At 42.1% G+C, this 24,237-nt stretch overlaps 1 protein-coding gene and 1 long non-coding RNA gene across 2 annotated transcripts; both read left to right on the forward strand.

Annotated features, from left to right (window-relative positions):
• The first annotated feature begins 330 nt into the window (after nt 1-330).
• Nucleotides 331-8,019, forward strand: LOC129680304 (early activation antigen CD69-like). Its single transcript, XM_055611910.1, has 5 exons — nt 331-484; nt 4,221-4,343; nt 5,424-5,623; nt 5,920-6,023; nt 7,078-8,019. The coding sequence occupies exons 1-5, from the start codon at nt 421-423 to the stop codon at nt 7,184-7,186; spliced, it is 600 nt and encodes a 199-aa protein (XP_055467885.1). The 5' UTR covers nt 331-420; the 3' UTR covers nt 7,187-8,019.
• A 6,371-nt stretch (nt 8,020-14,390) lies between these two features.
• LOC129680267 (uncharacterized) lies at nt 14,391-17,157 on the forward strand. The gene is made up of 3 exons (XR_008720662.1): nt 14,391-14,463; nt 14,847-14,978; nt 16,138-17,157. It is a non-coding gene; the product is annotated as an uncharacterized LOC129680267 (long non-coding RNA).
• Nucleotides 17,158-24,237: the final 7,080 nt, after the last annotated feature.

The raw sequence follows: 24,237 nt of genomic DNA on the forward strand, positions 1-24,237 counted from the left end.
ACTGAACTCCTTGCTTAGATTATGCTATTTCCTAAATTACTTGTGTCGTCTAAAAAATCGTGGAAGAATGTCTTTGATTCTGGGAAAATCCCATTTGTCTCTTCCTCCTTAAGCTACAGTTGTGAGAAAGCGCATTTCAGACAGCAGGGAAAACCCACAGCTCACCACAACAACACACGGTGAAGCGTCTAGGCCACTGGAGCATAAATTAACGAGAACTGACCGAGTTCAGCAAGTAGGAGGTGGGAGGAAGGGGTGGAGCCAGCCTCGTGGAGTATAAAGGCTGATACACCTCAGCGACTGAAGCACTGAACGCGACAGCTCCAGCTGTGGACCAGCGCTCACTGTGGACCACTGGAGACTCGCCGGAGAATTTAGAGGGAAAAAAAAGCAAACAAACCAAACAAACGAAAAACAAGAATGAATTCTGAAGAGTGTTCCATAACAGAGGACAGCTCTTCACGTCTGGAGAGAGGACAGAGGGGTAAGTCATGTGATTTCTTACAGTCTGGTATGATCTCTACGTTGATGTACGGAATAGAGCAGAGAATGGAGAGATGTCTTTGGAGGGCTTGGTTGTGTTCTGTTTCAGTCAGTAAAAAGAAACTGAGCATGGATAAGTACCTCTCTGGCTACGAGAAAACAAAATATTTGTATGAGAAGGAGCTATGTGAGTTTCAGAAGATCTTTAAAGGACTTTTTCTTTGAAACAATTTATGTCATCTCAAGTTTTAGATTTAAATAGAAAATTATCTGCCTTAACCTAGTTACTCTCCACCATTTTCCCATAACAACCTGTGCATAATTCGGGAAGTTTCAGCCCTCTTTATAAAGAATGAACACTGCATTCCACATTGACAGTTACTTTGGTGGTCTTTCCGTGTACATTTGCCTGCTTTCTGTGTGTCTTGCCTCTTCAGTGTTCTCTTCACGACTTCTCCAGTGCTCGGAAGCATACAGGTCTCCATTCTCAGAGAAAACAACTTTACAGGCAACTGAACATTTGCAATGTCATATGTGAATTATTAGAATGTAACTCTTTCTTTAAAATGTCAACTTCTGTTGTGGCCTATGGGATGCCCTCCTTCCATTTTTTTTTTTAATCTATTTCTCCTCCAATGAGTCACTTCAAATTCTATAACTATACATCTTTCTTCATTGTTCTCAATATGATTCCTCTACACATTTCCCTCTCTTCTATCTACCTGTTCTGACTATATTATGCTCCCTTTTGTCAGAATTTTCCTATTTTGTTTCCATCTGATTGATGAGAAGCCCTCAATCACTTAGCACTTGGGAACTATTCATTTAGTAAATAGATGGTCTATGACCAACACAACCAAGATAGTCAGTGAGGAAGGGATTATTTTCTGTTTCTCCATTAGGTTGGCTGGCTGTAAAAAGAAAGAAAACTCACCCCTTATTTGAGAGCATGAAGTCTAGTACAGATAAATAGTGTTCATTCATTTTTAGATACCTAAGGAACCCATACCTGTATGTCCTACTTAAAATGAAAAAAAGATAACAATGAAACTATTATAAATAATGGGATGAGGGAAGGACCTAATGCAGAAATTCCAAACCTGGCCTGAGATCAGCCCCTTCTCCCCTTGTATGTTTAGCCTGTGCTCTCATGGCTGTAACCTTAGCAACACAACAGCAATGGAACCAGCAGGCTTTTCTTTAGGTGATTGAAAGTTGGTAAATAGGTGGGTCTGTTTTCAACCTCTCCATTAATGCACAGGCCTGGGAGTGAGCTGTTAGGGGGGAGGATGTTTTGTTGCCTAGGTGATGGGTTGAACTGTGGTTAGCAGTGACCCTTGGTGATGGAAATAAAGTGTCACGTGTGAGTTGGTCTCGACACTCTACCCAACAGGTGGATCGATGGGTTCAACTAACTAAGCTCTAGGGTTGTTTGGGATGTGGATGTGTTTGCTGTAAAGTCAGGGTTAGTTCAAGCTGCGTGACTATCATATGCTGAGAAATGAAACTAGATCTGTCTCTGACCTTGTCGCTCAACCTCCAGAAGACAATCTCTGAAGATGATTGTGTATGGATGTCAAAAGAAGGAAGGGGAAACAGACCTGGACAGGATTGATAAAAAGCTTTTCTTAAAAGACCCGAAAAAAGATTTTCACCAAAGGGGTTGGGGGGGGGGTAACTCCTAAAAAAAAATGAAGTAAATGATACTAGCCACACTCGTATCTGTAAGGAGACGTTTTAAGAAAAACAAAAACTTACAAATTCCAAGATACAGTCTTCAGAAATACTCTTTTAGTTATAAAAAGTCATCTACGATGAAATGTTTTTGTTTTTTTTTTTTTTATGAGAAGAAAACAAAACTTTTGAGACAGGTTGTCACCTTGTAGCCAAAGCCAGCCTCAAACCCACAGTGCTCAGACACCAGCCTCCTAAGTGTCGGGATTACAACTGTGGAGACTGATTATCACGGTCGGTTATAGTGTCACTCAAAAAAGCCATTTCACATTAAGCTTCCACAAACATGAAACGCACACTCACACACACACTGGAGAATTTGGGGACTTGTGAGAGCATTCTTGTGGGGGACATAATGTTTTGAATCTTGAGGGTTCATCCTGAAAAATTTAAATCCAAAATCTGAAGCCAAAGTGTGGCTCCTTCGTGTGGGCGGTCATCTATTTATTTACATGCTAGAACAGACATATCTCTACCTATCCAAATCCTGACATAGACACATTTCTTCTTAGGTAAAGGAAACTGCGACTTTGCTCAACCTTTATACAGAAAGTTAAATGGAGAAGAATCTGCTCAATATGCGTTTGATAGCACTCTTGTGCTTCTTTTGTTATTTTAATCTACCTTGGGAAATTAAATGTTTCACTGTCCATTCTTACATCATCGTAAGCACACCACAGGAGTACCGTGTGTACAACTGTGCAGCCATAGTTCTCACCAACATTTGAATAATCTCATGGCTCTGGGACATTTGGCAGGTCCCCTTCCCACAAGCATAAATGCAAACATTTGTCTCATCTCTGACACCACACCTTATTTTGGCTGCTCTAAAGTGCCATTTATATGGAAATACATATCATGCAATCTTTAATGAATACATTTTTTTCATTTAACAATACTGGGTGATTTTGGTGTTTTTTTTCCCCCCTTAGATTCATTATATCCTATGCATCAGGGTTTCGTTTTAATTGCTAAGAATTCTTTTATGTGGATATACCTTCATTTGGGTACACTAAAATGTATTTATTCGCTCTCATGCTGACAGATATTTGGATTATTTTCAGAACTTGATCTTAATGATAAAATCTCTGAATATTCCTGTACAAGGCATTTTACGAACATCTCTCTAAGGTGTGTGTGTGTGTGTGTGTGTGTGTGTGTGTGTGTGTGTGTGTAAAGGATTGTCTGGATCATACAGTGATAAGTTTTTAACATTGTTTTTATTTGGGTCTGTCTAAGTGTAGATCATGTATGTACAGGTGCCTTCAGAAGCCAGGAGAGGGGACTGGACCGGTTAGAGCTGGAGTTATAGGTGGTTACGTGCTGCCTGACATGGGTGCTGGGAACCAGACACTGGTCCTCTCCAGGAGCAGCACATGCTCTTAACGCCTGTGGCATTTCTCCAGCCCCCCTGTGTCCGTGGCATCGTAAAAGCGATTTTCAGGTTATTTTCAAGTTTGCTCTCTTAGTATTAATATGTAAAAGCTTCCAAGTGTTCCACATCTACACCAGCATTACCGAGAAGCATAATCGAGTTTTTCTAATTTTTTAATTTATCCTGCTTTTAGATATTTATGCATAAATTCAACACCTCAGTTTATTACGTTGCCCGCATCTCTCACAAACAGTAGCTGATGCTAAGGAGACTAAGGAACTGCACCCAGATGCTCCTTTTATATGTCTCAAATGACAAGTGGGCGTTTAAAAAATAATTATATGCTTGAATTTCTCATAGCTATGAAATATACCTATTATACCTACTAAACACTAAATATTATAACTACAAATATATATGGCACTTATTATGTTAGCATTTTGCCTGCCTTGCCACATTCAGGGCCAACAAGACATTTTCCAAATGTGCTCAGAATTTTGTAAAATTGACTGCTAACATTATGCATTAATGGGGCAACAGGTAACTATTTTTACTTTTATATTCCTTAAGAAATATCAAATGCTCCATCTTACACCCTGAATTCATCACCACTTCTCTCCCTTTTCAGACAATGGCACCAGTATGAGTTTCCAGAAGCATCACGAAGGATCCATCCAAGTCCCTATCCCTTGGGCTGTATTGGCCGTGGTCATCATCACTTCCTTAAGTATAACTATCATTGCCTTGCAAGGTGAGTCTATACTTACAAATTCTCTCGAAGCCTGCCGTCAGTAAGCATCCACACACAGCTGAAATGAATGGGTCTTAGCTTGATCTAGTAAACCGGGCCTTCTGATCGACTCAGAAACATCTCCTACCATAAGTGGCCAGTTTTATGATCAGTATGAAATACAATCCGTGCTCCCCGAATGACAGCTGCAACAATTTTATACATATTAGAAGTGTCTGGTTTATACATTATGTAGGAGTGATCACATTTACATCTACAGAAGAGGGAGCTCATATATTCGTGTATATTATATATATGTAATATATTATGTGTATTTGTATAGAATATAACATATAAATATTATGGATTTGTGACTAGTCATTTAACTAGAAAAATGTGGACTTTTCATTCATGGTTGACAGAAAAAAAAAGTATTTATCCTATAGATTAATCAAAAAGTAGCCAATATTTTTGTGTTTTATCTCAAATCAGCAAACCAGACACTCTGGATTATTATGATAGCCAGCACCTCCCAGCGCCAGCTGAGGCCATGCCATGCCACTATGCAAGGCAAGACACATATATATCTTTGACAAATAAGAAATATTACAAACTGAAGAAATACCACAAGCTTTTCTCCTCGTTGTATTTTTTAATTAAAAAAAATTCACGCAGTGTCTTCTGATCACACTTTTCCTTTCTCCACCTCCTCCCAGACCTCCCCAATACTTTATCCTATGCCTAGAACGAGCCCTTCATTCTTTTATCTCACAATCTGCACCCAAGACTGTATCTTCAAGTTCCTGTTGGGGGGGGGAATTTATATTTAAAACCTCACTTAGAATTTACAATATATGTTTCTCCTTCTAACCCAAATGTTCATTAATTTTTGAGATTTTTTTTTCTCACACCTGTGCCATGTTCTGGCATAATAACCAAGACAATGCAGCCCTCTGCTCATGCCTCATCCTGCCGCACAAGCGATAGCTGAGCTCTGCTTTCTTCCTCCTTACAAAGAGCAGTGTCTCCTAAACTAGGTTTACCTGTGGAAAAGGCTTGGTTTTCCTCTGTTACTAAATCAAATGATCTTTCTCTCCACAGTGGGCAAGTACAATTGCCCTAGCCTGTATAACAATTTGGAGTCATCTGAGCACCATGTTGCTTCCTGCGAGGATGATTGGGTTTCATACCAGAGGAAATGCTACTTTTTCTCCAGCACAACCAGGAGTTGGCCCTCAGCCCAAAACTCCTGTTCTAAAGATGGTGCTACTCTTGCTGTTATTGATTCCAAAAAGGACATGGTAAGATTCGCAACTGATCCCATCAAATGCTGCTGTTTTATTCATATCTGTTTTACTGTGTTCTTTTCTAAATGGAAACTGGGCAGCTGTCTCACATGCAGGAAAATTTAGTCACAGGGGACTGTAGGGACAGCCTAGAAGGTCAAAATGAGAGCCTGCCGTGTAGTATTTTGTGGTTTGGTTGCCGACTTTCAGAGACCAGCAATTCAGATGAGCGGACGCCACACACAGCTAGCAATGATCAATTTAGCCATGATGCTCAGTCAAGTTTTGACATAACTTCATTGTGCTTTAAGGTATTTCTGAAGCGATATGCTGGTGGACTGGAACATTGGATCGGGCTGAAAAATGAAGCTAATCAGACATGGAAATGGGCAAATGGCAAAGAATTTAACAGCTGGTAAGTTGTGAGAAATCTCTCTGTCCTCTCTGGACTAACACTTTTAAGAATCAAAAAAAATCCCTTTTCTTCTTTCATTTTCATTTCACTCCTTCTAATAAAAATTTAATGTTGTCTTAGCAAATGCCCTTTGACTTAGCAAGTCTTAGTGAGTTTGTAGATAGTCCACGGACACTTCTGATGACGGGTAATAAAACAATTGTTAGGAAAGAATCGCCTGTCTCATTTCCCTTTCCCAGTTTTCATCTTTGCTTGAATAAAGGACAATATTTCATTGCCTAGTTATACCTAAGGAAAATACTCTCCAGCAATAAAGACACTGTCATTACCCACTATTAAGTTAGACTTAAAGTTTTGAGGATGTTCTATAAATTTAGTGTTGATGTTTAACATCTAAAAAATTCAGAGTTGAATAAATTCCTCACTCTCTTAACATTTCCATAATCACTGATCCAATGTCTGTCAGTATTAAAATCTATTCTAAATTAAGCATGCTGGTACATGCCTTTAGTCCTAGCACCCATAGACAGTGGCAGGTAAATTTCTGTGAGCTAGAAGCCAGCCTAGTCTACTAACAAGGCCCTTTCTCAAAAACAAACTGCATTTCTGGAAAAGCTTTTAGCATTGTGGTCCATGGTTGTGTATCTACAGCTACACTACCAAGGAATATAAGAAAATCACCAATGGTCTAAATAAAATCATAGTATTTCATGACCATATCATAAGTCCCCTACAATTGTGCACCTTGAAGGATCTATCAAGTAAAAAACACGATAATAAACTACTCTGCTGTGATGTCACGAAAAAAAAAAAATGGAGCCTTTGGCTCTATCTACTTTTACCCAAACGATTCTGTTTTTGGTGTTGCCTGTTGTCTCTACACATTAGACCATGGCTACTTGGCTTAAAGACATGGTTTTGGTTGTTTTGTTTTGTTGCCCTTTCTACTCTGGAAACAAACAGAAAAGACAGAGGTCACCACAAGTTTATTCTCATGTAACTGTCTGGAAATGATGGACTCGAAATGAGTCTAAGCATCTTTATGGTTTGACAGGTTCAACCTGACGGGGTCTGAGGGGTGTGCGTCCCTAAACAACACAGACGTTGCTGCCGTCGACTGTGCGGCTAACTTACACTGGGTCTGCAGCAAATCCTCCAGATGACAAGGAAGCAGGAGTCTCTGCAGGACTGTGCCTCGGCACCACAGGAAACTCGGTGACTGGATGCTCCCCTGTGGTTAAATATCCCACAGAGACCTCACAAACCAACTTCACACCGTCTTTGAACTCCTCCAGACAGGACTGTGGGACACGAGGGAGAGGAACTCCAGGATGATCCCTTTGACCATGACCTGAAAATGTCACCTGCTGACTGATAATCACATCAAACAGTGAGAGGACAGCTACGAAGCCTCGTAGATGCACTTTATATTTTAAATCTAGAATGAATAAAATGACTAGCTTTAGAGTAACTATTTATTGCTGAAGCGCTTTCATACATTTGCACTATTTGAAGTTTTGGTGGTTGTAAAAGCTAAATACTGATACAGGAAATTTTGACTGATTAATGATTTTCTTAAACTCAAGAAGTATTCACAAGTAGACCAATGCTCATGAAACCAAGCTTTGTAGGAGCTCCCTCCATTTACAGACCTTTGTCGCATTAGTTTTTCAACTCTCTTCCCCCAGAGTATAAGGATTACCTTTTCTTTAACTTCCTCAGTGTAGACAGCTCATTTCCAATGGTAGTTGTTTTTTAGTCTTTAACGGTCTTCTCTGTTGTGTATTTCAAAGAAGAGACAAAAGCACGGCATATGAGGAATATTTGTAAAGCAGATTTCAAAGTGCTGGAAAAAAAAGGTGCAATATGTGTCTCGACAGGTCTCTGTCAGGACGTACGCCATGTGGTTTGACCCTGGAATAGTTCCCGTCTTGTCGCGTAATTTGTTTGTTTCCGTCCAAGTTTGTGATGTCACACACAGTACTGTGTTCAAAGTATTTCCTATGTGCAATAAAGTGTTACGTGTTTGTTTGCATTTTAAAATTCACTATAATTTTAAGCTCTTTCTGTGTATGTGAAAATAAAAAGAATTGACACGATGGTTTCCAGAGGTGCTCACTCAAACTGCAATCAAAGTTGTGTCATGTTACAGCAGCAAATTGCCTCCCAAGGAGGGGATCTCTAAGCCCATGTATCAGTGCAGCCCGAAGACCAGACCAGAGAAAATTCTTTGTGTGCAGTGGGCAGGGGTTAATGCAAAGACTCCAAACTGGTCAAAGTATAGAGAATTCTCAGACACAAAATGAACACTCCCACCCAAAAAGGTTCAGAAAAATCACAGAAATCAGGTCAGAAAAACTGTAAGGGCCAGAGGTCAGGGAAGACTGAAGCAAAAAAGCTTCTGGACATGAAAGGACCACTGCATGCTTGAACTCACATCAGCTGTGCTCCCCTGCATAAGACCTGCCCAACAATCAAGCCTGTCAACATCTCAGCAGGATGGGAAAAGGACAGGATAGTCAGCACTCCTACCTGAGGAGCTATTGATAGTTGGTAGCTGCTAGGAGAGAGGCTGTCAGTTCTTATTCCCAAGCATGACCCTAGTAACTGACTATGCTCCAGTGAATGTCTCCACGCCCACGCATATTTGCACAGCATGGACTGGATGCCATGAGATATAAAGAAAAAGGACAGGAAGTTTAGAGGAGTTGGAGGAGGAGATGGTAGGTGAATACGATTGATACACTTTGCATACATATGTAAAACTCTCAACGAATAACTGTAAGTTATATCCTATTAGAAAGCAGAAAACAGTAGAATGCCTTTTAAAAATCCTCCACAAAGCAAAATGTCAGCTTTATAGCACTTTTATACATTTTCATACATTCATGCTCAAAGGATACATTCATTTTTCCATATATCGGGTGCTTTGAATCTTTGGTCCACATATCCAATGTTCTTAAACCTTCTTTTCAACTCTGTTCTGAAACATCTTTTTCACTATATAAATTATAGTTATTTACACGCCCCAATTCACAAAGTATACGTGGGTAATATATAGCCTTCAAGAGCTACTTCAGCCAGGAAAACCTCTTATCGCACCCAGAACTTTTTTATGAATGAATGCTGTAATACCGTCTTTTTGTGATGTCTGAATATGAATGACCTATTCAGAATCTTTAAACTGTGGTCAGCCCTGTGACATAGGAAATGTGGGTTTAGAGTTCTTCTGAACGAAAAATGCCATAAAGGTTATTGGCCACTGAGAGCCTCAGTTCCATAGCTACAAAATGAAGCAGGTGGCCTCCGCACTTGAATGTCCTGTCATTAATAATCGCAGCCTGGTCCTGAGTCATGTTGAAAACACAGCCTTGTGATTTGCATGGCATGGACGTGGAAGTGGAAATATTGCTGTTGAGAGCCACAGGATGAGAGTCAGCTGACCCAGGTCCTATTTCTGCCATCCACTGGCTAGCTAGCTATTTCAGAATTAATTAGAGATTGAGCTGAAACTAGTTAGAAACTTAGTGTGCAAAAAATGACCTTATAAAAGCACCAAGTTCACAGCAGTCAGGTGATATATGAATACTAATCATTTTACACGTGAAACACTGTGTCAGCAAGCTTTTAGTATTGTGTGAAGTAACGTTTATTCCGAGCATGTCCATTTCTCCATGGCATCCTTAGGGTTGTTTTCTAATGAGTTTTAAAGGTTCATTTAACAAGTAGGTAGTAGTAGAGAAAATATCCAACAAATGTAGCCTGCAAGTGTGTAGAGTTTATATCCATAATGGAAACAGGCAATAAAATAAATACAGGTTGTGTGATGGAGGCTGTGACAGGAAAGTTTAGGGTGCCATTGGAACCCTTTTTTTCACCATAGTCAAACTTTTAGCTAATTTTAAATAAATCTGTAAGCCATACGCACTTAAGTGACTGCAAGAATACATGCTAAAGACAGATATCGGTTTTCTGCATCTTTTTTTTCCCACCAAAAACTCAATGCTTTTTCCATAAGAGCCTTTAATACTAAAATGCATTAAATGTTTGAAACAGAGAAAAACACATTTAAGAGGAAATCAGAGAGCCACCAGATAAAGGGAAACGGTGTGGCAGGTAATACCATTTAAAACAGAACTGTAATAATTTAATGGAGCTGCTTTATCATCTTCGTAAAATAAAGCGGTGATCCATTTTGTCTTCTCTGTTTTCACAGTGATTCAGTCACTGTGAAAATGTGCATAGCATACAGATCAGCATAGACAACCATTTCATCCGCATGTGGTCAGCCGCAGAGACTGCTTAATCCTTCTAAACTGCCACGCTGGCTGGACAGGTAAACAGTAACAGCGTCATCAGGCTCATTCCCTCACCAGAGGAGCAAAGGCCTAAGCCTTTTGCCACTAATACCCTAGCATTCAAATAGCACAAGGAGGTATTTGTTGCTGAATTTCTAGTTAGACCTAGTCTGGCTCCTGAGCATTAGTCTGTAGCCTTCCTCAGCTGAACGCCAGGGTAGGACTGGGTCCAGGTAATGAAATATTCCAGAGCAAAAAACACATTGTCCTGCTGAAGTTGTTGCAGCTCTTTGTTTTCTTGTGAAGCTGGAATTGGCCTTGTGGGTCACTTGTGCAAAAGTGAATTAAATGTAAACAGGAATCACATTTTGGAGAGGACCTAGACCCCCTGCTCAGATGTAGCCCATGGACTGCTCAGTCTACATGTGGGTTCCCTAGTAAAGAGAGCAGGGTCTGTCTCTGCTCTTTGATCACCTCCCCCTGGGGAGGCGGCCTCACTAGGCCACAGAGAAAGAGGATCCAGACAGTCCTGATGAGACCTGATAGGCTAGGGTTAGATAGAAGGGGAGGAGGACCTCCCCTATCAGTGGACTAGGGGAGGGACATGGTGGGGGAAGAGGGAGGGAGGGTAGGACCTGAGATGGGGAGGAGATGGGGGGGGCTACAGCAGGGACACAAAGTGAATAAATTATAATAAATAATAATTGTAAGGCATTCTTGGTAAAGAGCAACCCAGAAACACCTGATCTTGATCAGAGAGCATTGTGGGTCATTAGGGAAATCTGATGCTGCTGACTGCTGCTCCAGCTGTGTTGGCAGTTAAAGATGACCTTGTTACTGAATGTTGCTGTCAGCTTTAGCAAACAAATCAGCTAACACCTTTACAGCACCGGCTAAATAGATGTTTACCGTTTTTCTGTGTCTTATTTTGATTTTTTCCAGAATAATTTTAGTTTCTTCATTCTCAAAGGGAAATATGCGGCCTGATTACTCCACACCACCTAGGGATAAAAGGTAGACAGGGACTTTCACCGAAGGGGAAAAGCGCTACTGAAACGTTAATATTTAGTGATTCAAAGGATCTCTGCGGTGCCTCCATCCTTAGCAAGACTGAACATCTGATGTCAGTCCCCGGAAGCCAAGGCCGAAGGAGAGAACTGGCTCCTCCGACCTCCACAAGCGAAAAAAAAAAAAAAATCACAATATCAATATCCTAAAGACCTTTTTATAAACTGATACTCAAATTCCATTGTGAGACTATTTCCATAACTGAAATTAAAATGAACACACGTTTCTAAGGAAATTGTATTGAAAAGTGTGCAGCCAGAAAGACAGACAGAGGCATTGTGACTTAGCTGAGCTTTAATTTTTGGAAGCAAACTACCGAAAACCATAGGACGATTAATATATTTTCTGTGACGTGAATTCTTTGGAGAGAGAAAGAAAAAAAATTTTTTTAAAATAATTTTTGACACACAAGGACAGTTTCTATCAGTAAGAATCGAACCGCGCTTACTTGGCCAAAAGTACTCACTCAGTTAAATGAACGTGACTCTGCTATGTGAGGAAAGGCCGCCCTGGCGTTAAAATACGATAAGGAGGGCTAGCAAGATGGCTCCATACACCATGGCAAGCGTGTGCTCACGCACAAACGTCATACAACCGTAATAAACAAAGTGTTTTGCAAGAGGATAACGAAGAACATGGGTATATATGAAATATTAGGCCTCTAGTTCAATGTTACATGTTCTAAATATCTTGATTTTTAGCCAAGAGACAAAACACTGCATTTTCCCCCAAGTGATAATTTTCTGCTTCTTTGTAACTTCAAATGTTGTCAGTCAGAAGAAAACCTTTAATTTAAACCAACACAAATACAGACACATAAAATGTGATAATTTTATTATTTAAGGCACAAATGAACTTTCTAGCGTCAAATTACAAAGAGTAAAAATGAGTTTGCTTTCAGAACACCTCTGGTGTATCATCTCTTGTGTGGGAACTGCAGTGCCCCCTACTGGTGAAATAGAGCCACTGCACCTTATCTTAAGTGGGTTTCTCTATGAAACAAGATTTGCTGGTGATTCTCCCTCCCTCTTCTCTCTGCTTGTCCCTCTGATTCTGTCTCTCTCTCTCTCCCCACTCTGTATTCTCCTCTCTCTCTCTTCTACGCTCTCCCGTTGCCACTCTCTCTGTCTCTCTCTCTCTGTGTCTCTGACTCTCTCTCTGCCCTCATGGCTCAATAAATTTCTTTGTACCATAAAAAAAAATAAATAAATAAAACAAAACAAACTGTTGGTGATGGGCTACAGACATGGCTCAGCAGGTATGAGTGACTGCTAGCAAGTGTAATGATCTGAGTTCAATCCCCCAGACCTATTTACTGGAAGAAACACTGCATGGGAATAGAGCCCTATGGTGGTAGAGGAACATCAGCTCCTGGTGATTGTGTCTTCTAACAATGCAGCCGTCCTGATGAGACCGGACAGGCTAGGGTCAGAAGGAAGGGGAGGAGGTCCTCCCCTAGCAGTGAGGGAGGGCAGGATTGGGAGGGGATTACAGAGGGGGGCTACAGCTCGGATACAAAGTGAATAAATTGCAATAATCAAAAAAAAGGAAAATATTAGTACAAGCCTTCAAAAATTGCATATATATATATATATATAATTATATATACAATTACTGTGAAGAAAGTAATTCATTAAAGACACAAATACATAAGCACAAATCATGTTTTATATAGATCAACAAAATGAACAATAAATAATTGGCAAGTAAAAAAAAAAAAAGAAAATTGTCTTCTAGCCCCCACACACGCACATGCTCACACACTCACATAGGCAAAATAAAGTTGGAAGTTTGTTGGTGACGACGGATCACATGGCATGTACGTTCCATGTTTGCTAGGAGGACAAACTTCAAATGTTTTCGCCTTTAGAAGAAAAGGCCTTGAAGTGGTGGTTGTGTTAATTAGCCTTCCTTAGCCAGGGCAGATTTCATTACACGCACCTCATACACATATGTAAACGGGTATCAGTGGTCTATTGTTTCTCTTTAATTCTCAGGATTGTATTTTTACTTATGTGCGTTCCAGACGCCTGAAGCCACGCAGCAGGTATCCCGGTGCCCTTCCCTGCAGCGAGACCATTCCAGCCTGCATGTGTGCTCGGCATGGTGTCCAGCGTGACCAGCTGCAGTTACCTTGTGGTATTTCCTTGCACGCTGTACGGCAGCAAAGAACATTGATGTGTGTCAAAGTGTAACCTACATTTCAGTCCGTCAAAAGCAACGGACACAATGAACTTATATGTTGCTTGGTATCAAACACAAATGTGGCCGTGACAGATTACCATGGTAATTAAATGTTGCGCGTCTAACATACCACACACACACATCCTGTGTGATCATAATACTGTACCTTGTTGCATAGTATTTTCTTGTGTGAATGGGGAAGACGGACAGACACGTGGATTCATTTCTGGGGTTTAATATTTTAAATACTGCTTCTGTCGGTGTTCTTGTTCAGTTCCTTGGAGATATGTATATAATACTTTCTTTTGATTATATATATATGCATTTTATGGCCTCAGTTTGCTCAATTATAACACGTGATGCTAAATACATTTCTAAGGTGTTTGTTTTTAATCCACCTTCACAGGAGCAGTGTAGACTTCCCATGGCTCCACACATTTGCCAAGTTTGATGATTTGCCTTTTCATAAACGTTGATCGAGTGGAGAGAGGTATATTTTTACAGTTTGAATTACATGCACTTGTTTTGTTACAACTGAGGTCGAACAACTTTTTTTTCTTCCATTTGGAAATTCTGTTTTACGTTGCGTCTTGATTTTGCAGTTCTGCTTTGTGGGATGCGCTAAGCAGGTGATGAATTGTAAATGATGGGTTGGCCTGGGGAAAATCAACCAGAAACAAACTGCCTCCACAGGCAACAACTTCTAAGATTTTCCGGTGGGAAGGTGGGAGGGGTACGCATGAGGCGCAGTACCCATGGAGGCCAGAAGAGGGCATCAGAACCCCTGGAGCTGCAGTTGCTGGTAGCTGGGAGGGACTCCATTTTGTTGCTGGAAACTGAACTCTGGAAGAACGGTACGTGCTCTGACCACAGAGCCATCTCCTCCATAGGTAACATTTGTTTGTGTTGTCTGCTGTCTCTTGGACATATGTTCACGGTCCATCTTGCTCCATGGTGACTGCCTTGTTCTTCCTCTTCTTTCTTTCTGTCTTCTCCCCTCTCATAGTCCTCTGCTTGAAGGCCCGAGCCTGGAAATGGAAGCTCCGCCTACCTCTCTTCTGCTCAGCTGCAGGCTGTCCAGCTTTTTTTTTTTTTTTTTATTAACCAATCAGAGATAATTGGGGAGGAAAGTTTACACAGCATTGATCAGAGTCCGTGCCCACGCACTCATCTGGACTGCAACCTGAATTCAGGATTTGTATACATAGAGCACCAGACCAACACTCAATGTTTTCCTCTTTTTGTCCAATTAAAGGGGCTCTTTCTCTTGCAGTTTTAAACTACACACAGTAAGAACAGCTGGGAAACAATTATGAAGACTATCCTGTAAGAATTACATTCACGATGCCCACTCCATTTGTGTATGGCAGTTTAGGTGAAGTACTCTACTATCTCTTCTAACTTGGTGAGTTTAGATTTTTTTTTTTAGCATAACTTGCATTTATTAACCTGAAAATTTATTTAGACCTAAAATATATTTTTAAAACATTTTTCTAAACAACTTTAGCTTAATTGTAGGACTGTAACTGTCTAGTCTTCAACTCCATGAGAGACTTGAGAAGAAATAAGTATTATCTGAGTAGGCAAGCAGCTTCCAAAACTATAGAAAGGTCAGAGATAGCTGACTGCCTAGACAGTTCCCCCAAACTTCCTCTTTATGGTAGAGGATCCATCTTCAGCCTTCTGGCCCAGAATATCTGACAGACTTATGTGTGTGAAGCAGGAATTATGAAGGACTGCTTACTCTGCCTTTGCAAAGCTCAGCAGTTGAGTTCCCTGCATCTGTGTCCATTTTGGACAGCATTCTGTCAGCAGTTGAATCAAGGACAGTTTCTTGCCCAGGGGCTAGCTTGTCACGTTTGAAGCAAATTTCACATGGAGGTTCTTCAATGCCTGTCATCTTCTATGAAGTAGGCTGGAAATGCTTCCAGGAGCGGACATGTTTCACTGTCAAAAGCTCCTTTTATTAATAAAATATCTTTAAATGCCATATTCTGTGTATCTCTGAGGTTTTTTAAGACCATCTACTCATCTATTGTATATCTGAATAGACAAACATCGCTCATTTCTAGCTATTTGCTTTCTATTCAACCTAGAAAACATAATTTTGTACTGATCTAGACTAGTGTCTAGCATGACCAGGAGTTTGATTGTTTGCTTGGTAACTTCAGTTTCTTAATTATCCTAAACAGTTTGTAATAGCAGCTTACAAAAAGGACAAGAACTTCATTTTGCATTTATAAATGAATTGCATAGGGTATACACCTTAAAAGAGTTGATACATGTTGATACATGGTATGTTGTAACCAAAATATAACCTAAATTTAGTATCAGTCTGCAAAGATTTATACCAACGTAAAATTTTTGGCTTATAGAAGGTTCTTTCGTTTAAGAGTAAATTCAATAATCTACCCTTTTTCCTATTATTCTTATGCCCCCCTTTTTTCTTTTCATTCTCTCTCCTACCCCTTCCCCTACCACTACATAGAAGAGAAATAAGGATAGAGGAAAGACAGAGGGATCTGAATCTTAACCTTCTTTACTTTGTTTTTTTCTCTGACCAGGACTAGTCACAACTTGTAACCAACACCTCTAAATGGCAACAAACATCCGTGACTCATCAAACTACTAAAAACCACCTACCCCACCTCTCGGGAACGAGGGTGTCATGCTGCCTGGAGGGAGAGGTGTCTTTTGGGTGCCCTAAGAAAACTGGTATGTCTAGTCTCGCTGTAACAGTCTTTGAGACTAGACCAGCTGGGGTCAGCAGCTTTGAAGCTTTGATTGGAGCAAGTTTTGATCAGTTATGAAGGCGGTCTGACGCCAAATCAAGCAGGATGCTGGAACAAACATGTCTCGGAGTGTCAGCATCAATTTCAGCATCCTCCAGGACTGCTTTAACCTCATTGGCATCTGGTCCTTTTGTCCTGTGAACATACACTTTTACAGGTAATATACATTTTTGTATAAACACATGTATGGAATGTTCCGTGTGTGAGATTTAGCTGACAATGATTTTCTGCTTTTTGTTTGAGCAGGTGAAAGGCATCTGTCTTTCTTTATAAGTCAGTCAGGGCTGTATGTCCAACTGTAATACCAGTTTTTAATCTATGCCACATGAAGGGATGACATGATAAGGCCTGAGGTCTATGTAGCCAAAAAGATTTATTGGCTATATAGAGATTTTCCCCCATATCTCAGCTAGTCTCAGAGCTGTTCCCATGTAGAGAGATCAGCGATATATGTTATCTGGTTTGTTGATCTTGATTTCTTCCTGTCTGTAGCCAAGATTTTCAGGGGTTCTCCCCTGGTCAAATCCAATCTTTATTAATTTTGTAGAAATCCAAAGTTGTTTCTTTTTGTTTTTGGTTTTTTTTTCCTGTTGATACAGATACAAAACCTCTTCACCAACATAATGCATTTCCTGTCTTCCATTCTGAAGTTAAGACGATATATGTCGATTAACTTTAGCAGTCTTTTTCTTATTTAGGTCTGCTTTACTTTGATCTTTCTTAAAGCGGATGTATAAATCAGCAGCCATTATTGAGCACATTGCTCCATGACGACACAACTAAACAAAACTATACAGGTCCAAGCTCCTTCTGCTAAAGTGTTTTTCAATCTTTTTTAAAAAAAAAAAAAAAAAAAAAATCTTGCTAATTCTCTCCCTCCGCGCCCTCCCCCCCCTTTTTTTTTTTGCATCCCACGCTGCGGCTAGCCTTGCCTAGCCTTTTCATCCACATGGAATGGGCCGTTCTGCCATTGGCTCACAGGCACCTCAGGTTCTGTGCTTTGGGACCTACCCCTTGGTTGGCCTATAGACCACCCATCCTGGGCCTTTGTGCCCTGCCGCGCTAAGCGGAGCCACCAGAAGTCTTTCTGTGAGAGCCTCGCGTTCACCGGTACCTCCTGGCACCGTGCCTACCCGTCCATTCTCTGGGCAGTAGCTCAGAGGAGAGTGTCACCCACACCTCATTGCCCGTGGGAACCTTAAGCTGTTTCGCTGTCCCGCCTCTGAACAGCTGTGGGCTGTCATCTGGGGACACCGCCCCGCGATAATCTCGGGCACATGTGTCCTTCCGTGCTGGGCTGGGCCAGCGCCTCTGGCCTCTGGCCAGCCTGTGAAGATGGTGAGGCTGCAGTAGCAGGCTGGGGCTGGAGGGGTTTTTTTGTTTTTTGTTTTTTTAATTACACTTTATTCACTTTGTATTCCCCCCCACACACACACATAAGCCCCTTCCTCCTCCCCTCCCCGTCCCACCCTCCCTCTCCCTTCTTCACGCAGGCCCCTCCCCAAGTCCACTGATAGGGGAGGTCCTCCTCTCCTTCCTCCTGTCGATCTTAGTCTATCAGATCACATCCGGAGTGGCTGCACTGTCATCTTCTGTGGCCTGGTAAGGCTGCTCCCCTTCCTTCCCCAGCCTTTAACCCAGAGCTCTGCCCCTGGCTGCTAGCCTTCCGTAGCCCTCCGCTGGAGGAAATGCGCAACCCCATCCCCTGGCGTTTCTGGCTATCCTATTGCAAAGCAGGGGTTCTCGAAGGAGCCCTTTCTTTGCTTGTAGCTACTTAGACTACCTGCTATGCTATTCTTGCTTCTAATACTCCGGAACTGCATAGGCCACGCCGTTCCTTCTTCTCTGTTAGCCCCAGCAGGACCCTCCAGGCCGCCGTGGCAGTCTCGGGAGAGCCCCCGGGTCTGCCTGGCAACCGTGTGAGCCTGCCTAGGCACTGCTGGCAGCTCTCAGCGGCCACGGGAATGCAGGCACCCGGTGCCTGTGACCGCGCTGGGCTTCTGTTCCCCACCTTTCTGTATGCCGGGTTTGTTTGGCGATTTTTTGTCTGTTTGTCTGTTTTCTTAAAGAGACAGTGCACCTTTCATCCCGGATTTTTCTAATCTAAATTTGAATTTTATGTGAATTCTTGCCTCACATCAGGTATGCCAAATAAAGAAATACATTTAAAGGAAACGGGTTTTTCTCTCAGGGTGGAATTCTCTTGGCCGTGTCCTCATGGTCCATCTTCCTCCTTGGTGGCTTCCTTCTACTGTCTCTTTTTTCTTCCTTACACCCCGCCCCCCTTGCACGGTACCTACCTGCGATCCCAAGCCCAGGAACGGAAGCCCCGCCTACCTGTCTTCTGCTCAGCCGCAGGCCGTCCAGCTTTTTTATTAACCAGTCAGTGATAATCGGGGAGCAAAGTTTACACAACGTTGACCAGAGTATGCGACAATGCACTCGTCCAAACAGGAACCAGAATTCAGCATTGGTATACACGGAGCACCAGACCAATCCCTAACAACTATATTCTTGAACGACATGCCAAGCCCAGTTAACGTGATATCTCACAGAGGTAAACTGAGGACCGGAAGCCGCACTAATGGGAGGGCGGCTGATTCACAGTCCCCTTTCGGCTACTCTTAGCAGTGCTGGTCTTTGAATTCTAGGGCTGACATAGTAGTAGTAGCCTTGAGGGAGGTCCTCCCTTTGTTCTCTCCCTTGTATGCCATTCCCCTTCTAACGGAATACTTTTTTTCATCACTTTTCATCATTTCTTACAAGCTCTAAAGGTGTATTGGCTGATTATCTTAGACTGTATGATAGTGAAATTATCTTCAAAGAAGAGCTTCCCCTGTTGAAGATCTTTGTCTTAGTTGGGGTTTCTACTGCTGTGAAGAGACATCATGACCAAGGCAACTCTTAAGAGAAAATATTTAATTGGGGCTGGCTTACAGTTTCGGAGATTTTAGTCTGATACCATCCTGGAAGGAAGCATGGCAGTGTGCAGGCAGACATGGGTACTGGACAAGAAACAAGAGTTCCACATCTTGATCTGCAGGCAGCAGCAGGAGACGGTGTTCCACACTGGGCATAGCTTGAGCATAGGAGACCTCAACGCCTGTGAGGTCACAGTGACACACTTCCTCCTAAAAGGCCACACCTCCTAACAGTGCCAGTCCCTATGGGTCATCCATTCAAACACGAGTCTATGGGTATTAGACATATTCACACCACGACAGTCCTGAACCATGAGATACAGATTACTCAGGGACTGGCCTATGGGAGTGTTTCTGAAGAGGTTTAACTGAGGAGGAGGAAGCATCCGCAGTGAACAAGGGGAGCATTGTGCTCTGAGCTGGTGCTGAGAAGGGGAAAGTGAGCTGAGCACAAAGACTCACATGCCTGCTTCCTGACTATGGATGTGACCGCTGCCTCAGCAACTACTGACACAGACAGAGCCCTTCTTCCCCACCTGACGGGCTCTGCTCTCAAACTATATGGGAAAAAAATTCTCATTCTCGACAGATCTGTACATTTATGCAATGCCCTGTATTGTGGTTATATTTCACACACCCATTACTCCCTGGTACCCCCTTCCTTTCCTTCTGAACCCTTCACTTTCCCACTTAGCCTGCCAGTGGCTACACCATGAGAGAAGGCGACACCCCTCCATCAAAAGCTAATGCTCCTCAAGAAGGGGTGGAGCTCGTGGGCTCCTCCACTGTCCCTGTGCAGGCATCCCCCATTACTGTGTGCTCATGGCTCTGGTGCAGTGTCTATCTGGTGGCAGTTTTATCACACTCTTTCCCGTTCCTTCCCACTCTCTTTTCTGTGATTTTCCCTGGTCCTTGTTTGGTAGGATGCTGTAGTGATGAGAATTTTCCATAAATCACCACCCTGGCTTATTTGAAGTCCTTGATGGTCATAACAGCCTCTACGATCCTCCAACACTGTGATGTTGCTCTTGATTTGTTCTCTTGGTAGGGGCAGTTCTGAAGGCTTCTTCCTGGTCTTTCTCATGTGGTAGCTTTCCACTCAGGGATCAGAAGTCAAGTCAGTGGCTCAGCCAGTTGCTGGGTATGTCTGTTCCTATTATGTATCCTGACCCTGGGAATTAGCCATAACATGGGGTTAGGGATCCTATTGGACAGGCTATCAAGGAAGCATCAAAGCCCAAACACCGTGGTTGTCACCAGGAGCAGTTATTCTGGTGGGTGGAACAATGTAGGTTCCTGATGTGGGTTCCAATCTCCTGATGGCCTTATAACTTTGGTCAGTGTCCAGTAACCCCAAAGTCCCATTCTTTTCTTCGGTCAAATGTACAAGTCACCCAAGTGTTGGTATAATGTTCTTTTGGAATGTATACACCTTACCCTTGTTCATTCAAATGCTGATTTCTCCTCCCCCTACCCCACTCTCTGGTTTCAATCCGAATATTGCATTGTGATACTCATTCTAAGCATCCTGTCTCAATTGTGTGTAAACAGGCCAAAATAAAGCAACTAGACACAGTGTTCAGCTGGGAGGAGCCAGAGGACAGGAAAGAGGGGAGGAGCTAGAGGGCAGGAAAGGGCAAGAGGAGATCTTAGAGGGAGAGCTGGAGGAGAGATCTTGGAACTACATGGAGATGGACTGGACATAATATTTCACAAAAAGCAAGTATAATGGGTAAAAATCTAAATGTTAGGAAACTATGAGAGCTTTGAGATTTAGAATGGAGTAACTATTGTCCAGCATTGTGTTCTAGGTTAACTAAATAAACCCAGTCTCTGTGTGGTGATTTGGTTATACAGCTGTTTAGGACTAACAGCAGCGTTACCAGAAGATAATTAATAGCAAATATTAATCGACAGCTTACAGCACCCAAGTAAATGACCACATGTTTGTAAAAGGGAGAGAATGACTATAAAATTTCCCAGTTACCCAAGACCTCTCCTCAGTGGGCTCAGCGTAACCAGAAGGGCTCATGGTCTATGAATTGTCAGAGCTTAAAATCTTAGAGGCTTCTGTTGTGTGACAGCAGAATAGCAACACATACTCTCCCCAGATAGGGAACCCAGGACAAACCAAAGTTCAGACACCACCAAAGTTCAGACACCACCAAAGTTCGCCTTGGTGTACCAATAAGTTTAACTGGGGTTACTACGGTAGTATGGGTGAGGGGCTGCTTACAGGAACGGAAATGGCCCAAAGGCTGCATCACCAATGCCCACCCTAGCAGAGGGGACAGCTCACAAAGCTGGGGACAGGTGACAAAGAGAGGGAACGCCCAGAATGTCACGATTCCTCTTTCTCTGCACTTTTCCAGTGCAACTCACAATGGTTTCATGTCTGTGCAGAGCTTCCTGGAGTCTTTGCGGAAATTTCTAGGGACTGTGTTTCAACCTCTCTCGTATTCTATAATAATGGTTAAGTACTGCAGGTAGTGCACACTCTTTCCAGCAGATGGCGCCACAAAACAATGGTGTCAATCATTTCCTTTCGTCACGTGTACATGCACACTCCATCCAGCAGATGGCGCCACATCAGCAAAGGGGCACATGTCCTTAAAAGTGGGGAGAAAAGACCATAAATAACCCTTAGGCATTTCCCATGTTATCCATATGGTTTTCTGAGCCACTGAGGCAACTGCCGAAAACCCTGGAAAACTTATCAACTGCAGCATAATGACATAGAGAAAAGGGCCAGTATCAGAGTAAGAAGACTTCAGATAAGAAGCTTAGAAAACAAAGGAACCGTTAAAGTTTTTGTTTTGTTTTGTTTTGTTTTGGGGTTTGGGCGGGGTTGTTTTGTTTTTTTATTGCCAGATGTGATGTTGCACTGGCTTAATCCAAGAATTTGAGAAGCAGAGGCAGACTTGAACTCTGTGAGTTCAAGGCTAGCCAGCTATACATAGCAACTTCCAGGATAGCCAGAACTGCATAGAAAGACTATGTCTTAAAACAAGCCAAATAAGTGTTATCTTGGTTGGTTTTTGTTTTGCCAGTGCTGATGATTGAAACTGGGACCTCAAACATTCTACGGAAGGGTTTAGCCTTGAGCTTCATTCCTGGCCCAAATTATGTACTTTTTTTTTTTTTTTCCAGTTTTTCAAGTCCTGACACCAGCAGAAGCAAAGTTGTAGGAAAAGAGAGTGTTTGAGCATGGGCCCTGCTCATCTTCTGGGCTTAAATATAATAGTATGATAGCGGGAATGTACCCAAAAGACTGGGATCAGGAAGTAGGGGAAAGGAAGTGTCCAAGTCCCTGCAGGCAGACAAGCTGTGAGGAAATAAACTGAGAGCTGGGGCTGAGGACAGTAAAACCGACTTTATAAAGGGGACAGTGTGATAGATACAAGATGTTGCAATGAGGCAGAGAGCACACAAGAACAGATGGGGACTTAGGACCAAAGAGTGGGTGAGGACCTGTGAACAGGAAATAAATAGAAGGAAACATCAAGGAGAAGGGAAGTCTGGCTAATATGATTTTCTAAGGTTATTTCCAAAGGTGAACAGTACCTTAGGCTTTCAGATACAAAGAGCAGAAACTTTCACGAAGCTGATTTACCAAGATTCCTTTTATTACTGTTGTTATTATTATTATTATTATTATTATTATTATTATTATTATTATTATTGTTGTTATTATTATTTGCAATTTATTGACTTTGTATCCCAGCTGTAGCCCTCTCCCTTATTCCCTCCCAATCCTGCCCTCCCTCCCTCATCTCCTCCCATGCCCCTCTCCAAGTTCACTGCTAGGGGAGGTCCTCCACCCCTCCCATCTGTCCCTAGCCTATCAGGTCTCATCAGGACTGTCTTTCATAGTCTTCCTCTGTAGCCTGGTAAGGCTGCTCCCCCCTCAGGGGGAGGTGATCAAATAGCCAACTATTGAGTTCATGTCAGAGACAGTCCCTGTTCCCCTTACTAAGACACCCACTTGGACACTGAACTGCCATGGGCTACATCTGTGCAGGGGTTCTAGGTTATCTCCATGAATGGTCCTTGGATGTAGCATTATTCTCAGAAAAGACCCCTGGGCCCAGATTTCTTGGTTCTGTTGCTCTCCTTGTGGAGCTCCTGTCCCCTCCAGGTCTTACTATTTCCCACTTCTTTCATAAAATTCCCAGCACTCTGCCCAAAGTTTGGCCATAAGTCTCAGCATCTGCTTTGATACCCTTCTGGATAGTATCTTTCAGTGGCCCTCTGTGGTAGGTTCCTATCCTGTTCCCTGTTTTCTCCCTCTTCTGATGCCCATCCCATTTGCCTGAGTGAGGATTGATCATCTTATACAGGGTTCACATTCTTGTTTAGCTTCTTTAGGTGTACAAATTTTAGTATGTTTATCCTATACTATATGTCTAACATCCACTTATAAGTGCGTATATACCATGTGTGTCTTTCTGCTTCTGGGATATCTCACTCAGGATGATCTTTTCTTGGTCAAACAAGTTTCTACAAGGACAGAGAGGGAACTCCAAGGTCAGGTCCAGGTAGAAAAGACTCAGAGCCTTAACCAAAGTGTTATTAAAGGAGAATGCAGACAATCTTTACCTTTGAAAACGATCCAAATACTAAAACTTGTAATTAAATAAACTCATTTTATTAATAAATAAACTCATTTTCCAGCTTCTGCTACCTAGAATTTTTCATATTGCCTCATTTAAACATAGTATGAACTGTCACATCAACCCCTGGAAAATTAGGTTGCTAAAATAAAGAGTAGTAACAGGACTCAAAGAATCTAAGCTATGCTTTCTCTGAGGTGGAGACAATCACCCACAACTCTTCTAACACCAAACACATAAGACTTTTCACGTCAATGTCTTCACCTCTGGAAATATCAGCCAAGGATTCAGTATGGCCTAATGATCCAGACACAGAGTAGTTTACCGACACTTCTGAC

The sequence above is a fragment of the Psammomys obesus genome, unplaced genomic scaffold (assembly GCF_907164565.1).
Source record: "Psammomys obesus unplaced genomic scaffold, mPsaObe1.curated_primary_1811, whole genome shotgun sequence".
Lineage (NCBI taxonomy): Eukaryota > Metazoa > Chordata > Mammalia > Rodentia > Muridae > Psammomys > Psammomys obesus.